Raw genomic sequence first — 17,507 nt, forward strand, 5'->3', positions numbered from 1 at the left:
ACAGATCTTCATGTATACTTTAAGTTTATTGCTTTTTAAATGATAACATGCTCTGCTCATGTGATATGATGCATAATCTACAGAGTATTATACAAAGCATCTAAAATGTGCTCAATATTGAATAACTAAAACTCGAAAATACTATTGAATGTGATCAAAAAAGAATAATAGAATATTCTAAAATAACTTAAAGCTCATTTGAAAAGGGGAGTTCTTGATTATTTGTACTTTTTAAATACATTTTGACAACAATACTACTGGACTTTTGTAATATATTGAATCCAGGAATTTGACTTCTAATGGAGTATTTTTAGACTGGAATTTATACTTTCCATTAAGTTAAGTAGCTGAGTATTCCTACAACCACTGCTCATATCATGCATAGGAATTAGCGTGTTCATTATTGCTTTATTTTATAAAATAACAATCATAATGCATTTAATTTATAAAGTGCTTTTTAAAACACACAAGCAAAATTCACACTTGTTTTGGGTGGGAAAAATGTCAAAGTATTCTAAATGATTTGTCATACGGGTATATTGTTTACCGTAAGCATGTGCCAACTAAATCTGAGACTTGCCTATTTATTTTGCAGGTAAATTCACCCAAATTGATCAGAAAACTTCAGATTTAACCTTAGGATGGCGCTAGAGGAAAAGTCATGTGAACTCCAAAGTCAGCATGCATCTGTAACTGTGAAAGTCAGGTAAACAATTCATGGCTGTGCAGAAAACATGTCGAGAGAAGGAAAACCTAGAGACGGTTCGAATAAAGAGACAGAAAAAAGGAATCTTTGTGAAAAATATTTATTAATGGGTGTTATTACAAATATGACTAACGCGTCATGTCTGTGCAGAAAATTAGAACGAAACACTTTAAGATTAGATTATAAACCTTACACCCATCTGCTGAATCATACTATAGTGCCACAATACAAAAATAGGAACTGTAAAGACAGTAAAGTGCAAGCAAAAAAGGTTCGGGACATATATTGCACATATACACAATAGTGGCGCTGCTGCAGATTATATTCAGTTTTAAAAAAGGACAGAAAGAATTACAGTTGTTTTTAGTCTGATGATTTATATGTTGATTAATAAGACATGCATTCATTTGGGTGGAGCTCGCTGCATTTGTTCACAGTGTGCGACAGGATGTTACTAACAGGAAACTGTGACTAACATCAAATATGCACACCAAAGGACCAGAATAAACAACCAAAAACAGACGATTTCTTCCATGAAATCCCCTCCCATTTTGTCCACGTTTGAGACCTTTTCCAGTATTTTTAACATTGAAATATTGTGAATCACAAGACATACAATAGGTGATTTCTGTGTGATAGTTTTCATGTGTTTTCTGAGATAAAATGCAACCAAAACTTGATTTATGTCCTTCGGCTAACTCCACCCATGTGTTAAGTAGCAATAAGCAGCTTAAAACCAACCCGGAAAACCTCAGTCACTTATGTAACGTATAAATTAGCCCTTGTTCAACGTAACGTCTAATATGAGACCTCCATTGTTTTTGAGCCAAAGACACTTTGTTTTAAGGAAACCACATGTGCTTAAAATGCATCAAAAAAAGTACAAAGTTGAGCTGCTTTTTCTAGAAAAGTGAAGAGTGCTTTGGTCCATTTTGTTTGGTAAGTGCATAAAGGGAAAGTCCACTTGGATTTCTGATTTAATACGCTTACTGTTTCTGTCCCATTTGCTCACTCTTTGCTTATTTCTGTCCACTGCGTTGGTACACACAGGTTGACCTAGCTCTGTCCAGAACAGTCATGAAGAATTTCAGTAACAGGTGTCCTAAATTCTTTAAAAGGACCTTTACTAAGCAGCATTTAGGAAGTAATACAGTCGGGCCATCCTCGTGCTTTTACAGCAGTTCATGGAATGGGTCAAGCGGACATGGAGCCATACAACGTGTGGAGTACAATCAAAACGCTAGTTTGTATAAGGGCCCACATTTTCATTAAACAAAACAGGAAAAAAAAACTTAAATATGACTTTTTTTAAGCTCTTTTAAAAACCCTGACACCCTGATTCTTTTATTTTGAAGGTCAGCCGCAACAAGGCCAGCTGATGGTCCACTGCACACAATGGAAATGCAAAAAACGGTTGTCAAATTGAGACAAAGTACATATATATATTAACCAAATGGGTGTTATTTGATATAGTCCAGCATTAAAAAAAGCAAACCCTTCAGAATGGAGACAAAAGAGATGATCGCAGTATACAGGAAATTACAGTTTGACTATAAATGCGACAGATGTTTTGTTGAGCAACAGCTGGAGATCACCACTGTAAACAATAAATCACGTCATACTTCTGCTTAACGGAGGTAGCTCAATGATTCATGAGAAGCCAGAAGCCTGGTGCAGAGTCACATTTATATTAAGGCACTTAGAAGAAGGTTGTGAACTCTACAGCTTTTGGAAGGCTTTTTACAAACAAGTATATTAAAGGGTTTAAGGCTTCAGTCTAAGATCCATTTCCAGTTTTAAAAAACGATATTATTCATTCTAGTTGTGCTAGCTTATGAATAATTTTGCATCTAGGAACGGTTTCAGTAGTTATTCATGTATTAACACATATTTCTCTTCGTTCTACATGAAGGTTAAAGGTCATTTTCACCCTCTGGTTGCAGTGTGTTTCCCCTCACTAATTATATCACCCTCAAGGAGCAGCAGCTGCCAAAAAACCAGCACAGGGGGAACTCGTGTTACAACGGGGGTTAACTGGGAACAAGAGGAAGGACTAATTCATCCCCGGGGTCGTGTTACATTTGCAGGTATCTTATGCGAGTTTCCGTTTACCCTTTCCACTTCAACTCTTCTAATCCATTTAGTGACTTCCTACATTTCCCATTAGTACTGAAGTTAGAGCGAATACAGGAGAGTTTGCATGATTTTGGTCTTGTGTTGTATCTCCTGTGTGTTACCCGCTGAGTGTCTCCCCTGTGCTCTGCAGGCAGGCGTTAGAGTCCCGGTTGCTGCTCCGCTGGCAGGCCGGCAGGTTCTTCTCCCAGTGGCAGATGGCGTTGGTGTACTCCACGATCACTTTGTCCATCCAGGTGAGCGGCTGAGGGAAGAGTACGGCGCCCTCAAAGAAGCCCAGGTGGCCTCCGTGCTCAGTGAGGGCAAATATCACGTTGGGCATCTTTTCTACGGATGGAAAGAGGGGTGAGATCAAATTAAAAATACTCTGTGCATAGCTGGTGCCGGGTGAATCACAGCAAACCAAAATAAATGTTACAGCACACACTGGGATGGACATTTCTATTTGAACCTGACATTGAAAACCAGTAGAAGGGAACTACTCGTTTGGCAGGCTTCATCTAATTCATACTGTGACCCCAGGTGTGTTTTTAAATCATCCATTTCCTGATTAGCACAGAATGCAATTGGTCTTTTCTGTATTTCATATCGTACCCACTTTTTATTATATATTAAGAATCATTGTATGCGAATGTGCACCTTGCACAAGATGTGTTTCACAATCACAAAACATCAACAGGAAGGCAAGAGGAAACTGACACCATTACAGACACAGACAGCGCTGGTAAACCTTTAACACTGAATTTGTGCCCCTTTAGTTTTTATCCAGCCATTTGGGGATTAAAGGCACCCTGATCCGGTCAATGTGGAGGTGAATAATTAATCTCCTGCTGTGTGGCGGCGGCTGACAGAGCTTTAAGTCTTCAGTTCACAGAAATACGCTACCCTCCTTTCCCTTTCGGACACTTTACACCACCTACACCCTCTCTTCTACCCTAACACTTTTTTTGTACATGCACACACACATGCACATGCTGCAGCTCAACTACACAGTGGGTTTTTATTTTTATTTGGTCACCTATTATTTTATTCTATTATTATAATGTACTGTTTCGGAGAAACAGTGGCAGTGTTTATCCAGTGCGTTCATGTGTTTGAGAGGTCTAAAGGGGAAAGTATAATCATTAAATCCAAAAGATGTTAACATAGTTCTTTCTTAACTCTCATAACTTATTAGAGACATGTTTAGCCTCAACATTTTTTTAAATCATTTTGGCTGTGTTAAATGACTAAGCATACATGTTAGCAACACAGTGTTAGTTCAACCTCAGCTGAGTCTTCTATAAACAAAGTAGCCAAGAACAAGAAAATGCACCCCCTTATAAACAAAATGTCCACATTGAATCCCGCAGACATTACATTAAATCTATAAAACTCATTTTAGAAAACTGACTTCTAATGTTTCCCTGTGGGGCAAATGCATGCTTATTTCCTGGACACCTCTACCGGCATAGCTGCTGGATTATTTTTGTTAATGCAAGGCAAAACTGACATTGCCAAGACTGTGAAATTAAATCTGAGAATTTAGTCATCAGAAAATAATGGAATTTGTGTTTCTTTCTAAAACCAGAAGAACTGGCATTAAACACATCACAACTCTGAAAGCAAATGAGTATTTGGAATGTATGATTAGTATCAATTAACTAAGTAACAGGTGGTTAATAAAGTGCACATATCATTTAATAGACTTGATTTGAAACAGCCATGTTTTCCTGGCAACTTCTTTATATATATCTCTTTTTTTATTCAGTGTGTGTTTGTGTTGGTCGGTTTTCGGTATGTGTTTTTAAGTATAAAATAAAAAGACCATAACGTTTTATTACAAAAGTTTGGAACTTGAATGGATAATCCTTAACTGGGTCACGGCAAACAATTAAGGGAAAATGCAGAGAAGAACAATCACTCCTGACCAAATTTCCTAGAAGTAGAGGACTCGTTTAGAATTTCTCTTGTCAGGGTTTAGGTCACTACTCGCACTGATTTACACGCATGGGGGCCCGTGCATGTGAACTACTGGGGCAAGACACACACACTGCTCCACATATATATAATCCAGCAGCCCAGTCGTATCACATGGCCCTGAAAAATTCAACAAGACTGTCTTGGCTGAGTGGTGTTGAGCAGATATCAGCAACAAGACTTTATAAACGCTTAAGACTGCGGCTCCAGTGTACAGCTGCAGAGCAAAGAAGCATAAGCTCTAATGTAGTCTGACTCTGAGTCTGTGTGAGGACAACGATTTCCTGTTGAAGTCATTCGTTATCAAGGAAACGCTGAAAACAAACAAAACATGAGCGTCATAGCAACAGCTAAGTTAACTCTATAAAAAGATGTGTACAGGAGCAGATAACACTCGCATAGTTCCTGAATTGTTTGTATAAGGTAGGAAAATTATTGTTTAACATATGTTCCTTTCAATAAAATGAGATAAGACGGACCTCTAGTAATCCCCGTTGGGAAATTTGTGACATATCTTTTTTCAAAGGCTTTTGGGGGGTTTTCCCTTTCCTTAAGTGTGTTCTATTGATTTCTGTGCATGTTAATGGAACGCATGGCCAATATCCCACACGTTTCTCTCCCACACACTTCCCCCCCACCCCGCCTGAAGCTTGCATTTGGATCCTTTGTTTACTTCTGTTACGTAATGACATCACTGCGTAACACTTCAATTGGCTAGCGCTTCAACCCATTGTTCGTGTTAGGCTAAGGGGCGGGACATCTCTAAGCGGTTGACAAATCATAACAGAGCCAGCTAACCAATCAGAGCAGCTCTGGTTTCAGACAGAGGGTGGAAAGTGGTGCTGCAGCACAGGGAGTATGAGAAAAATAAAGGGTGTAGAGAAAATATGAACTGAGAATGAGCTTAATATGGCTTTGTGTCAAGCTGGCAATTAAGTGGCGACGATAACTTATCACTAAAGTGTTGTTTGCACTATCCCATGGCTATATAAAATCACCATCGACATATCAATTTGACCTCAATGAGTCTCCCTTTTATTATTTAATTCTGTATGACCTCCTGGGAACTGAAGGCTTTAATCCCAAATAAAACAGGAAGAGAACGGAGCTTTTGTTTTCCCCCAGTAGCAATTGGTAGCTATCCATAGTTACCAGAGAGTATGAATGGAAGTTCTTTGTTGTAACTATCCCCAGTGGCAGAAATGCATTTTGGCTATTAACACAAACCTGCGAGTGTGCGAGGAATATCCAGCAGAGACTGATGAATGAGGGGGTCGTCTGAGGAGTTTACCAGGAGCAGAGGCACAGTGACCTGCAGACAAAACCACATCTAGATTAGGAATCAATTACTAGTTCTGTCGAATATTTCTGGCTTAACTTTAAGAACTGCATAGTTTTAGCCCTTGTTAGTTTGATATAAATGACTCTAATAGTTGTTATAGTAGAAAAGTTAGTTTAATAAGTGCGCACGGTCTCATGCATATATGTATTTTAAGTTGATAACATTACTCTGTGATGCCAGACTTGACAGACCGACAAAATAAGTACATTTCCTACTGATTTTTCCGTCGGGTAAAGACCAATTTAGTGTCAGAATTAGACATGTGAAGGTATCTGGCTTGTAAAAAAAAAGGTCCAGAATTGACTTCAACAAAAGAATAGGTCATATTCTGTGCTCATGTCAAAGTCTCCCATTCTCCCAACAGACCACCAGCCTCTAAAAGGGGCGTGGCACCAGCATAACCCATGTGACACAGATACAGGAAATGTACTCTCAGTGCAGTCTCCTTTCTAAACTGTCTATGGTAGTAGTATGAGCAACAAATAAATCAGTGAAGGAAGTGATAGTCGTAGCAGCAGCACTAGAAATACAGAATTAGACACAGAATGCATTGCAGAGTTAAAACAACAATAGTAGAAGTAGTAAATTAGCAGTGTATCAAACTTCTACACACTCACTTTGTGCATGTAGTGCACACAGCTCTCTTTCTCGTAGTACTCCTTCAAGGAGCTGTAGCCGTGGAATTTCCTGTAAAGTGAATGATAAGATCAGTGACAGAGTTAAGAGCTGCAGATGTCTTGGCGAGTATTAGAATAAAAAAATCCAAATCTAAAATCCTCTCAAACCTCATGATGCTGTCATCGATCTGCATCAGAGACGTGGCTGCGTACAGTAGGCCCAGGTCCGCATCGCCAATGTTGCTGGATTTCAGTCTGAGCAAAGTGCTCCTGTTGGACAAAACAATAAAGGTATTTAGACCAAACAGGCCAGGAAACTAAAGCTTGTGTGGCTGGTTAGCCCTGTATAACAATGTTAGAGAGTCATGGCTAAAGGCATTCAAACTATGGGCCTATTTTATCGGCATAAGGCCGACATCTAGGAATGATTCTTGTCTCTAATTGACCGTATTCAAGAAAGTGTTGTGCATGGTGTGTTGTCACTAGCTTTCTTGCTGCATAAATACACTGCAATCAACAACCCAATACTCTCAAATAAGAGCAAGATCCAGGCTTTATTTTTGTTCATTTCTGATACAGCTGAAAGCAATCTGTTGTTGTGTTTGCTCACCTGTGGTTCAGGATGAGCTTCTTCATGTTGTCGGCCAACACGAAATTGTAGAGCCTCCTGCACTGATCCCACTGAAGGAATGTCTCCTGGGCCCTGCACAAACACACAAATGTATTATTGCATGCATACACAATGGGAGGAAAAACACCTGGCGAGCTTAGAATAAAAGCTCCAAGATAACCACTCCTTAGGTTAACATATCATGTGTATCCAAAGGTCTCAGGGCTAAGATTGGAGCACCATTCCAGTATACCAGTACAGCATAGTAAAGAAGTTGGTAGTAACAGTGAGGTACTAATATTATATGCATACCCCATAGCTCTGATACATGCAGGATAGATGTGGTGAATAAAAGCTTGGTTCTGTACATTGTTTGTCTTTATTTCTACTAACCTGAGGGCGCTGTAGCCCTGGCAGACAGTGATGCAGCAGGCCACTCGGTCCTGGTTGGATCGGTTCTCTCCCAGGAACTTACAGACGATGTTCCCCCCCAGACTGAAGCCCACCACCACCAGCAGCGTCTGAGGAAACGCCTTTTTGATGTAGCCCACCATGGCCGCATACTCCCACGTACAACCTGGAATGAAAGAAGGGACTCTTTTACAGCTCTGATAAGTTATAAATACTAGGAGCGTTGTGCTTCTGAACCCAAGACTGAAACTGCGACACAAACATCCATTAAGTTTCTGCGCAACAGCATTTTAGTACCTTATTTCCCACAGTAGGAAGTTCGGCATATGAGCCACAGTTGAATGTTTGTTTTTCAAAAGTAAATGAAAAGAAGGATAGCTCTTTATTTGTTTAACTCTGGTGTATCTAAAATGCACAGAACTTTCTTTACTTCTATACCGTTACTTCCCCAATAGACCCTTGTGTATGAGATTAGATTAAAAAAGGCCACATGAGTTTTAAGGAAATGTGGTTTTATTAAAAGAGCTGTGATAACGCCGTGCTATTCAAGCGAAGATCGACTCTGTGTGTTTCTTTGTTACAACTTTTACCGACTCTTTTGCCATGTTGTGCTTCCCCTTAATTTCAGTTCTCCTTAACTTAATGAACCGACACCAATTACACAATAAACCAAACTTCTCTTTTATGGTTTGAACTGTAAATAATCACACTAAACTTGTGAGTCTACCATGTGATGTTTCCCTCTTTACCGTAGGTGAACATGCGTGGCGAGGTGAGCTCCATGTCGGGCAGGGCTCCCAGGTGGTTAAGGACGGCGCAGCGGTATCCCTGCCGCTGGGAGTAATCCACAAATGTCCGGATGTAGTTCTTCTCGCTATGGTTACCGATCCCAGGACAGATTACCATGGTAATGTCATCTGACAAACACACACACAGACAAACAGGCGGGAACAGAGACACAAAGTGGAGTCATGTGTGGGCGTAAAGTGCGCCATGTGTCTGCGTGTGTTGATTTAAATGCCTGCTGAAATGTGTCAAATTTTCTGCTCTAGGGATTTCATTAGTGTATTTTCTGCACTGTACTATGGGCTGCTCGCCACTTCAGCATTGTGTATTTACAATCCAAACTCAGGGAAAAATACAGGTAAATAATAACAATTAGCAGTGAAACATTTTCATCAGCAGACATTGTGTGTAGGGCTGCAAGATTTGGAAAAAATAACAAATGGGAATTATTTGGTAATTACCATCATAGATATGATTTGTAATATTACAGAAATTACCATTTTTGAAGCATAGAAATTGAAAAATAGATCCAATTATGGATATTTTTTCAGTTTTCCCCCTCCTGTAGTGTGTTATATGGGGTTTAGTGCATGTAAAAGGTATGAAAAGGCTACTCCATATTGAAATTTTAATTAAAAAAATCTTTTAATTGTGCAGTCCTGCTTGTGTGATTACATCCTTAATGTGCAGTGAATCCAAAGCCAGCTGCTTTAGCACTTGCCTAGATAAACCAGTTGTTGCCACTGACCTCCTGTGCTGTGCTCCGCACGAGCTTCGAAGAGGTCAAAGCTCGCTGTGGCCCCGTCCTGCATCGGGAGGAACTTGCGGACTCCACATGGCTTAGGAGTGTTGATTCGTCCCATCTTGCCGTACAGGGCCGTCTGGAGGTGTCCGCTCTTTCCCCACAGCAGGGGAGGAATGTATCTGAGGAGAGGGATGAGCTCCATGTTACATATCACAGCTGTCACCTCCACCCTGAAGATGTCTCAGAAAAGATTATCACACATCTGACCCGGCACGCATTCCTCTCCAACTATAGGAGGTGGCAGACAGAGCTACAGACACTGCCAGTCATTTTAAGCACCATTCCAGTGCCTAATTGAGTTTGTACTCTTTAATAGAGAACATGGCCTGGTTGTACTTGTCATTTAAAAGCCAGTAAATCATGCAACTAACTCTAGACTCCTTTGTCACATGTAGTGTAGGAATAAGTCGGTCTGCAATATTTAGCATAGCTTTAAAATGATGTGTTGGGTCTTTCAGTTCCAGGTTTTCAGGATGAACTGGAAGAGCAACATACTGCTTGTCCATGTGCAAGCAGCCTTAGTTTGTTTTTCATCAAGAGCATAACATTAGCATGTACTGTATAACACATTGCGGGGTAGATAAACTAAACGCCCACAGCAACCTCCACTAAAAACAAAGGAAAAAAGATCTTTGCAAGTGTAGGGGAGAAACTGGATGAGTTACTCCATAACTTTGTCCACATCAACTTCTGTTTGCAGGTGTCTGGGAGCACTAGTACTGTGAAAGGTTGCATAAAGATCCAGAGGGAGCTGCGTAAAGTTACATTTCATTTGAGTGTCTTGGGGCTTACCACTACACGTTGGTACATTTGTAGATCTGGTGTACAGTTAGAAGGCTTACCATCACCACTCCTTAAACTCCCACTTAACTGACAGCTCTCAAATTGCATGTTGGGGTATGTAGGCGACTAGTTTCGACAAGTAACAAGGAAGAATGTGCAATGGGTTTACACTGGGTTTGAGTGTGTGTTTGCTAGATAAAGGTCATGACACAATAGTCGTTTGAATTCTCTTTGAGGACTAGATGGAGTCAGACTGGTTTAGATTCAAGGTGATCATAACAGCCCTGTTGGTGTTTCATTTGTATGCCTCTTTCTTTCTTGGACTGTTGGGACAGTAACCCTTAACACAAAGCTAACAACTGATAACACATGAGCGGTATTGTACTTCCCTAGTAACACATCAGTTCTCCTGTGGCTTTGTGTACCACTACAACAACAACTACTACTACAAGTATTTTAAAAATGAGAAGGAGGAATGAGTGGAGATGTGTCTAAGTTCAATTCTAAACTGGTGGAGAACTCTTTAAGAGTGAAAACTACATTTCATTAACCTCAAATTTTACAAAGCTCTAAAAACTTTTGTTTCTTTACACCACATTTTTTTCCAGGTGTCAGCTCATAGAGTTGCTATCAGCTAACTAGTTAGTCTACCAAGATAAGATAAGATATAGTTTATTGATCGCATTTGGGAATTTAAAATGGATTCTACATTAGACCCAACCTTGTGTTAGGAGCAGTTAGCAGCTATTATGTAGCGAACGATGCCTTGCCTGTACATATTTTGTGTTAAATTTGGTATAGTTTGATGACTTAAAGAATGTTTTTGTCTTGTCTACTTGTTTTGCTCTCCATTTGTGTTTAGCTTCATGCTGTTGTTTAGCTCCTTCTTATCACTGTATGTGAAAATGACCTCTTAAAGTAAAATCATCTTGCATGTTCTCAGTGTCACAGGGTTTCAGGTCTGAGTCTTTAATGTCTGTGCTTGTATGACATAAGGCTTTTACTGATAACGAAGATTAGCTAGTGTAAATGTAAATGTCAAAAAGGTATCTCACACACACACACACACACACACACACACACACACACACACACACACACACACACACACACACACACACACACACACACACACACACACACACACACACACACACACACACACACACACACACACACACACACACACACACACACTCTCAAAATTAGTCATCCACTGCTCCCATCCAAGGTCCATCGGAAGCACTCGAAACTGCGAGGGTACAATAATTAACACTCACTCTTTGGTCAGCATGGGGCAGGTTTTGAACAGGTAGCGGCTGAGGGGTGTCTCCTGGCAGGTGACGTCAGGAGGCGAGGCGGTGCTCTTCAGGTTCAGACAGCGCACGATGATGTACAGGACCGTCGCCACCGCTGCCAGCTTCATGCCATCAAACATGGCTGGGAGCTCCGGGCCGAAGGTGTTCATGTCAGCGTCCTCCAGGGTGGTCATCGTGCACAGGGAGAGGACCTATGCACAGCATGTTAGGAAAGTAGTTGCATCACTTATTAAGAGCTTACAGGAGGTGGAGGGTTATGGAGACAGTAACATGACTCTGGTTTAATTGTCTAAATGGCTGAGATTGAACAGAATACTACAGGAAATAGATTTTTAGAAATATAACTGTGAAGGATTTGGGCTCTGCCTTCTTAGCATGTGTGCTTCAGTTACCATCTTTAGGTTTTTTCCCTCAAATATCAAATCTATCAATCTCTGGTGTCAGCGGTAGATTTTTAGATCTGTGACCCTCCAAACCTTCCCTTCTGAGACAGAATGAATAAACATTGACTCGTGGCACGTACAAATCAGGTATTGGCTGAAGTGGAAGAAGTGCTCAGATATTTTACTTCAATGAATAATCCAACTCCAAAATGATCAATTGTACACCTCCTACGATAGCCTGTGAGACCCTGAATTCTTCAAGGTTTTGATAGTTTTTGTCTCCAAATCAAAGTTTATTTACTCTAATTTTTAAAGACTTTTTTGTGTTTCTTGGATTCTCCATTCATTGTGGAAACTTGTGAGAATAATATCCTTTTTTTCCATATATTAGAGGTCACATGAAGTGGGTGAGATGTACAATTTACTTTAGGGGGTTAGGTATTCCTTAAAGTAAAAGTATTACAGCTATGGTTTAGAAAATAGTCCTTGGAAATAACAGTAATAAAAGTCAAATGTAAAACACAAACAAATGAACAGCAAATGTAAGTCACAAGGGTACTCATTATGCAGAAGTGTATTATATTACTTTATATTTATGATGGATTCATGTATACGTAACTTTATTGTTGCAGCTGGCAACAGTGGAGATCATTTAAAGTTATTTATATTCTTGGTCTGCTGGGTAGCTGGTACATTTCCCTAAAGGGATCAATAAAGATCTATCTTGAATTATAAAAATACATCATACTTCTTTTGTTGTTATGTTTGCTATAAATTTCAATATGGAAAGTGACTGACGTCATAAAATACATGGCGTATAGAGTACAATGTTGGCTTCTAAAATGTAAAAAAAGAGTAAAAGGTTGTGGAGTAGCTGTAATAAATTCAAAATAGACACCTCAAAATTGTACCAACAGTACTTGAACACTACTTATCAGAGCTGGGTGTTTGTAAAAGTCTTTATACAGATATTTGCCATTGGAAAATCATTGATGAATTATTCTGTTCACATAGTTTGCTATGTTTAACCAGCCCTCTATTGATTTTACCCACCTTGTTATCTGACTTTGACGGAAATGCAGTGTCTGTGGTGGTCCCTCCTGGTTGTCTGATGATGCTCTCTCAGTGCTGGAAAGCAAACACATACTGGTTTCAGAGCCTTAGGGAAAACCAACACGGGGTTACACTAAACACATACAAAACCAGCATGAAATGTGCCGTTATATCCCATTTTGATCCATTTATAATGCATGAATGACAAAACCGGAACGATAACAAGTAGAATATGATATAACTAGATGAAACAAACAGTCAGCTGAGCTCCAATTAGCTTAAACACGACTCAAAACAAAGTGTCCTTGGGTTAATACTTGGACTCTTTTGTTTTGTCGCTCAGGTAAAACTGTTCCTGAAGAAGGTCGAGGTGAGACTGAAGGCGTCAAAGTAACACAAACACCACATGGGCTTCACTAAAAGTACATATTCATGTTTTAAAAAGTAAACGGAGAATATTTCCGGTCGTACCATCGTTGTTCGTGGTTTTCAGTCCAGGTTCTGGTCGGATCCAGCCGGAGTCTAGTCCCTTTACACACGGTCTGTTTACAGCAGAGGAGTGACTGACCAGCAAGGGAACTAGGACGCGTTCAAGAGCACTTATAAAGCTCTGACTTAAAGTCGTATAAACATCCAATAGTACAGAAATAACCCATTTAGCGTATTTTCTACATTAATAGGGCTTTTTAACGTTGATTAAAAACACTGTAGTTAGATATAACCGTTTAAGTATGAATCAGATCCCCATTTCTGAGTCATTACCTTCCTTAGCTTCCGTATTCGTCGTTTCGAAGTTATGATCGGACAACACCTGAAGGCAGCATACCAAACAACGGTGTAACTTACTTCCTACTTCAGAGAAACCAAGCAGCATCATTTATAATTACTACATGGGGGAATTACACTGGGCAAATCCATGTCCTCCTATTAGTGGACCAATACACTTAAAATAAATACAAATCAAAGAAATCTGGGTTTTAATCTGGGCCAACTTTACTGGTTTTGTTGTCCAAAAATATATTTTTTTGACATATTTTCCCCTCATATACTTAAATTGATATTTGGCCTCCTACAACTATTATTATCATTATTATTATTTGATTAGTGTTATTACTTTTATTATTTTATTCATTGCAGGCTTGCTTTTTACAAGGACAAGCAGATATCAACATATTTCATGTAGCCATAAAAATATTGATATTATTTCAAACACTTATAGTCAAAATATTGGGTCTGATTATGTTCAAATAAACGTATATAGCCTACTCGGATTTTTAGTGACACAACAACAGATAAAAACATACATCTGGCGATTGTCATGTGCATTGACAAAACAAAACAGCAATTCAAAGAGATTCCTGTTTTGTTATTGTATTGTTAGAGCTGTTTTGTAATTCTGAGAAACTCAGATTACAGGATAGTAATTCATTTAATTTCAGTGTGATGAGTCAGACTCTCCTTCATTGCGTTTTCAACCACTAGAGAGCGCCATCCACTTATGGTGCAAAGTGTGATAAGTAGCATTCATGTTTATTCATGGTGACTAAATCATTTGTGCAGGATCACTCTAAAATTCATTGCATCTTTAAAAAAATGTGTCAATGGCATTGTTTATATGAGGAAATATGACACTATAAGTACATATTCTTAAAGAAACATAATATTATATATATTACATATTTCAAATGTATTAAGAATGAGAGAGAAATCTATTGAAAAAAGTGTAAATAATACAATGGAAATGGTGGAGGGTGTGAGTGGTTTAAGTGGCTTTTGCTTTTAGTTCTAAAATGTTTTATTTCAAATGTATTAATTCCTTTTATTTCATTATTTTGAATTTCAAATACACTAAATATCCTACAATAAATAAAGCATCATTTTGAGAGCGTATTTTGTGTTTCACGTGAACTTGATTCTCCTTAATTTTAATTTTTTATCAGATTCTATGACATCCAATCAATTCAGAATGACCTCTAAATGTAAGCAGTATATCTTTAGAGATCCCAAATTCTCATTTATGTTTTGCCCTCAGTTGGTTTGGAACAGAGCTATAAGTATAACATTTGGTTTAAATTGAACTCCGGCTTTTCTTACAAAGAACTAACAACACAGGAATGTAAAATTCCCCTCCTAAATCATTTTCACTTCGTTATTGTGAAGTTGTTCATGTGTGTGAATCCTCACTTGTGTTCCCAGATGGAAAACAGAAGTGAAAGAGGACTTGATCTCCTCTTAATGTGGAAAACAGAAGTGAAAATTCACAGATACACACCTGGTATAGATTTATGAATTATAGTAATCCCTTCTTTAGGTAAAGCACATCTTCACAAGGTTTGAGTGTACAGGATTATTCTGCGCTCCACATTGAGGATTAGGATCAAACAGGCTTCTGTCACATTGAAGCTCAATCCAACTTCTCCCTGTGCCTCAGACTCAGTGAGGGTCAGTCATGAGAAGAAGCTTTGTCTGACAGAAGGGGAACATCAGAGGATGCTGCATGGTGGAGGCTCACCACATTTGACGGCTGCTTTGCGTCAACCAGCCCGCAGCACACATGACTCCTCTTATGGTTCCATGACTGCACGGATAAAGCCATTCCCTGCCTGTTGAGTTTCACAGTTTAAGGATTTTGCTGACTCTCTTTTTCTCAGTCCAAGAAGAAGAGGGGTTTAAGTGCTGAAGCACACTTTAACATGCTGAAAGCTTTGGCATTTTATGTGCCACAGGATAGGAATATATCTCTTATCCTTCCATTTTTGCTGACTTGCATCAAGAGACCATTTTTGGCACGTGGCGGTTATCGCCAGCTGTTTTATGATGCCCTTAAACCGGAATTTGGTCATGTCAAATGTTTCAGGGACAGGAAGAATGCATGTCTGGGATGCTGGGATAATAACATACATACATTCATGTGGTTTAAATTAAAAATGCATTGCAAAAAGATTAAAGGAAAAGACCTCAGGCTGCGTCCAACACAACTTTATTTCGTTCTTAAAAGTTTTTATTGGATTGCTGAAAGAAACTTGACAGGAGTGCGACAGGGTTCAATTAATCTGCTGTGGTTACCCGGGTTAAAACATGATCTGTGGGCCCTTATTGAACCCATGTGTCTGCCACTCTCTCCACACACATTTTGATATATTATTTTGAACAATACAAACAAATGATAATCCAATTTTACTGAGAAACCATGAATCAGTTGCGCTTGTGCTCCCCTGAGGGCCTGTGGCAAATCAACCTTTTTTAGTAATCCAGCCTCAAAAAGGTAAATGCAATATCTCCACCTGGACTTGCACTCTGTGGCACCCCTAACTATTTTTCACAGGGTTGAAGCCACTGTCCATGCCAGTGTCATTTAATAGGCTATACACAAAAAGATGTTAACATGAAAGTTAGGAATTGTCAAACTTTTGATTTCTGATCTCATCAAACAGTGCCTTCCCGTATAATGCAAATGAGACCTGATAGGGGTGTCCAGGGGGGAAGTGCACCTCCCCCCCTGGTCAAACCTTAGTGGTGCCATAACTTAAAGTGCTGATCATGCAGATCACTGTCAGCCCCTAAAACCCAGTGGAAAGTGTCATAACTATGTTGCACGAGAACACGATTTTGATGGTTAAACATTCATGATATTTAGTTAGAGTATACAGTTGATGGATTATATAACACATCTCTTAATGCAGAGTACAAAATAACGAATGTGATTAGCTGAAAACGGCACTTGCTGTATTTTCAATAAACTTGCTTAAAGGATACTATAGTTCATCTGTCATTCAACCAACTCCTGATAACTCATTTTCCATCACAACATTTGTATACTCAAAAAGCTTTACTGTGATGATAGTGCTGCTTTAAATTTCCCAGCATGTCCTTGCCTCGGAAACACCTCAAATAACCTTCCACATTTAAACTCACATGGTATTTGTAGGACAGAAAGAACATATGTTTGACCTAATAAAGGGAAATATGCACTTTCATTTCTTTTTTAATTTCACATCTCATCAGTACGGGTCATATAGTCCTTCAGTTCCTATCTTACAGTATATTCACCTTCTGTTTGACCTACTGTTCATCACACTAATGAGTGGGAATATATAGGAGCTTGGTATCGCCCCATTTAGCTTGAGATTTAGCTTTGATGTGAAAAGGTCATCTGGGGAAAAGGATTTTTTTTTTTGGTCCTGCATGTGAGAACAAGGGCTATAGGTTTCACACAGCAGAACTGAGGCATCATTTGGAACTGCATTTGATCTTAATTACATGAGAAAAGAAAGACAAATGATGCATGGAGATGTGATGTGAGCACAGCAGCCTTTTTCCTCTGTATTTGAGCTAAAAGCCCCAAGTGTGAGATCATTTAGAGCTGCATTTAAATCACTTTGGCTTGTTACTAGGCTACAGAAAAGTACATTTTCCCCTGCTAACCAAGGTGTTTAGAGTTCATCTGAGAATAGTGTCGCTACTACTGTAATGAGACATGTTTTAAACCACAGGGAAATAAAGATGATAGGCAGAAGTATACTTTTAAGGCTATAAAGCAGATGTCACATCCTTTATAGTTGATAATAACACGACTGTTGTTATATTCAGGTTGCTTATG

General features: G+C 39.2%; 1 protein-coding gene across 1 annotated transcript; it reads right to left on the reverse strand.

The window, feature by feature from the left end:
* Window positions 1–790: 790 nt before the first annotated feature.
* abhd2b (abhydrolase domain containing 2, acylglycerol lipase b) lies at window positions 791–13,679 on the reverse strand. Its single transcript, XM_063904278.1, has 11 exons — window positions 13,379–13,679; window positions 12,908–12,982; window positions 11,433–11,662; window positions 9,313–9,488; window positions 8,528–8,695; window positions 7,761–7,944; window positions 7,368–7,460; window positions 6,926–7,027; window positions 6,758–6,827; window positions 6,026–6,110; window positions 791–3,166 (listed from the first exon to the last, which is right to left on the reverse strand). Exons 3-11 carry the CDS (start codon window positions 11,642–11,644, stop codon window positions 2,940–2,942), a joined length of 1,317 nt encoding a protein of 438 aa, XP_063760348.1. The 5' UTR covers window positions 11,645–11,662; window positions 12,908–12,982; window positions 13,379–13,679; the 3' UTR covers window positions 791–2,939.
* Between the last annotated feature and the right edge of the window lie 3,828 nt (window positions 13,680–17,507).

Source organism: Eleginops maclovinus, chromosome 2 (assembly GCF_036324505.1).
Source record: "Eleginops maclovinus isolate JMC-PN-2008 ecotype Puerto Natales chromosome 2, JC_Emac_rtc_rv5, whole genome shotgun sequence".
Lineage (NCBI taxonomy): Eukaryota > Metazoa > Chordata > Actinopteri > Perciformes > Eleginopidae > Eleginops > Eleginops maclovinus.

Bases quoted from the DNA above. Each gene is read 5' to 3' on its own strand.
- abhd2b (XM_063904278.1), bottom strand. From the start codon at position 11,644: ATGACCACCCTGGAGGACGCTGACATGAACACCTTCGGCCCGGAGCTC. The intron at 9,489-11,432 runs GTGAGTGTTAAT...CCCTCTCCTCAG, and splicing joins TGCCCCATGCTGACCAAAGA to ATACATTCCTCCCCTGCTGT. The intron at 6,828-6,925 runs GTTTGAGAGGAT...TTCACTTTACAG, and splicing joins ATCGATGACAGCATCATGAG to GAAATTCCACGGCTACAGCT.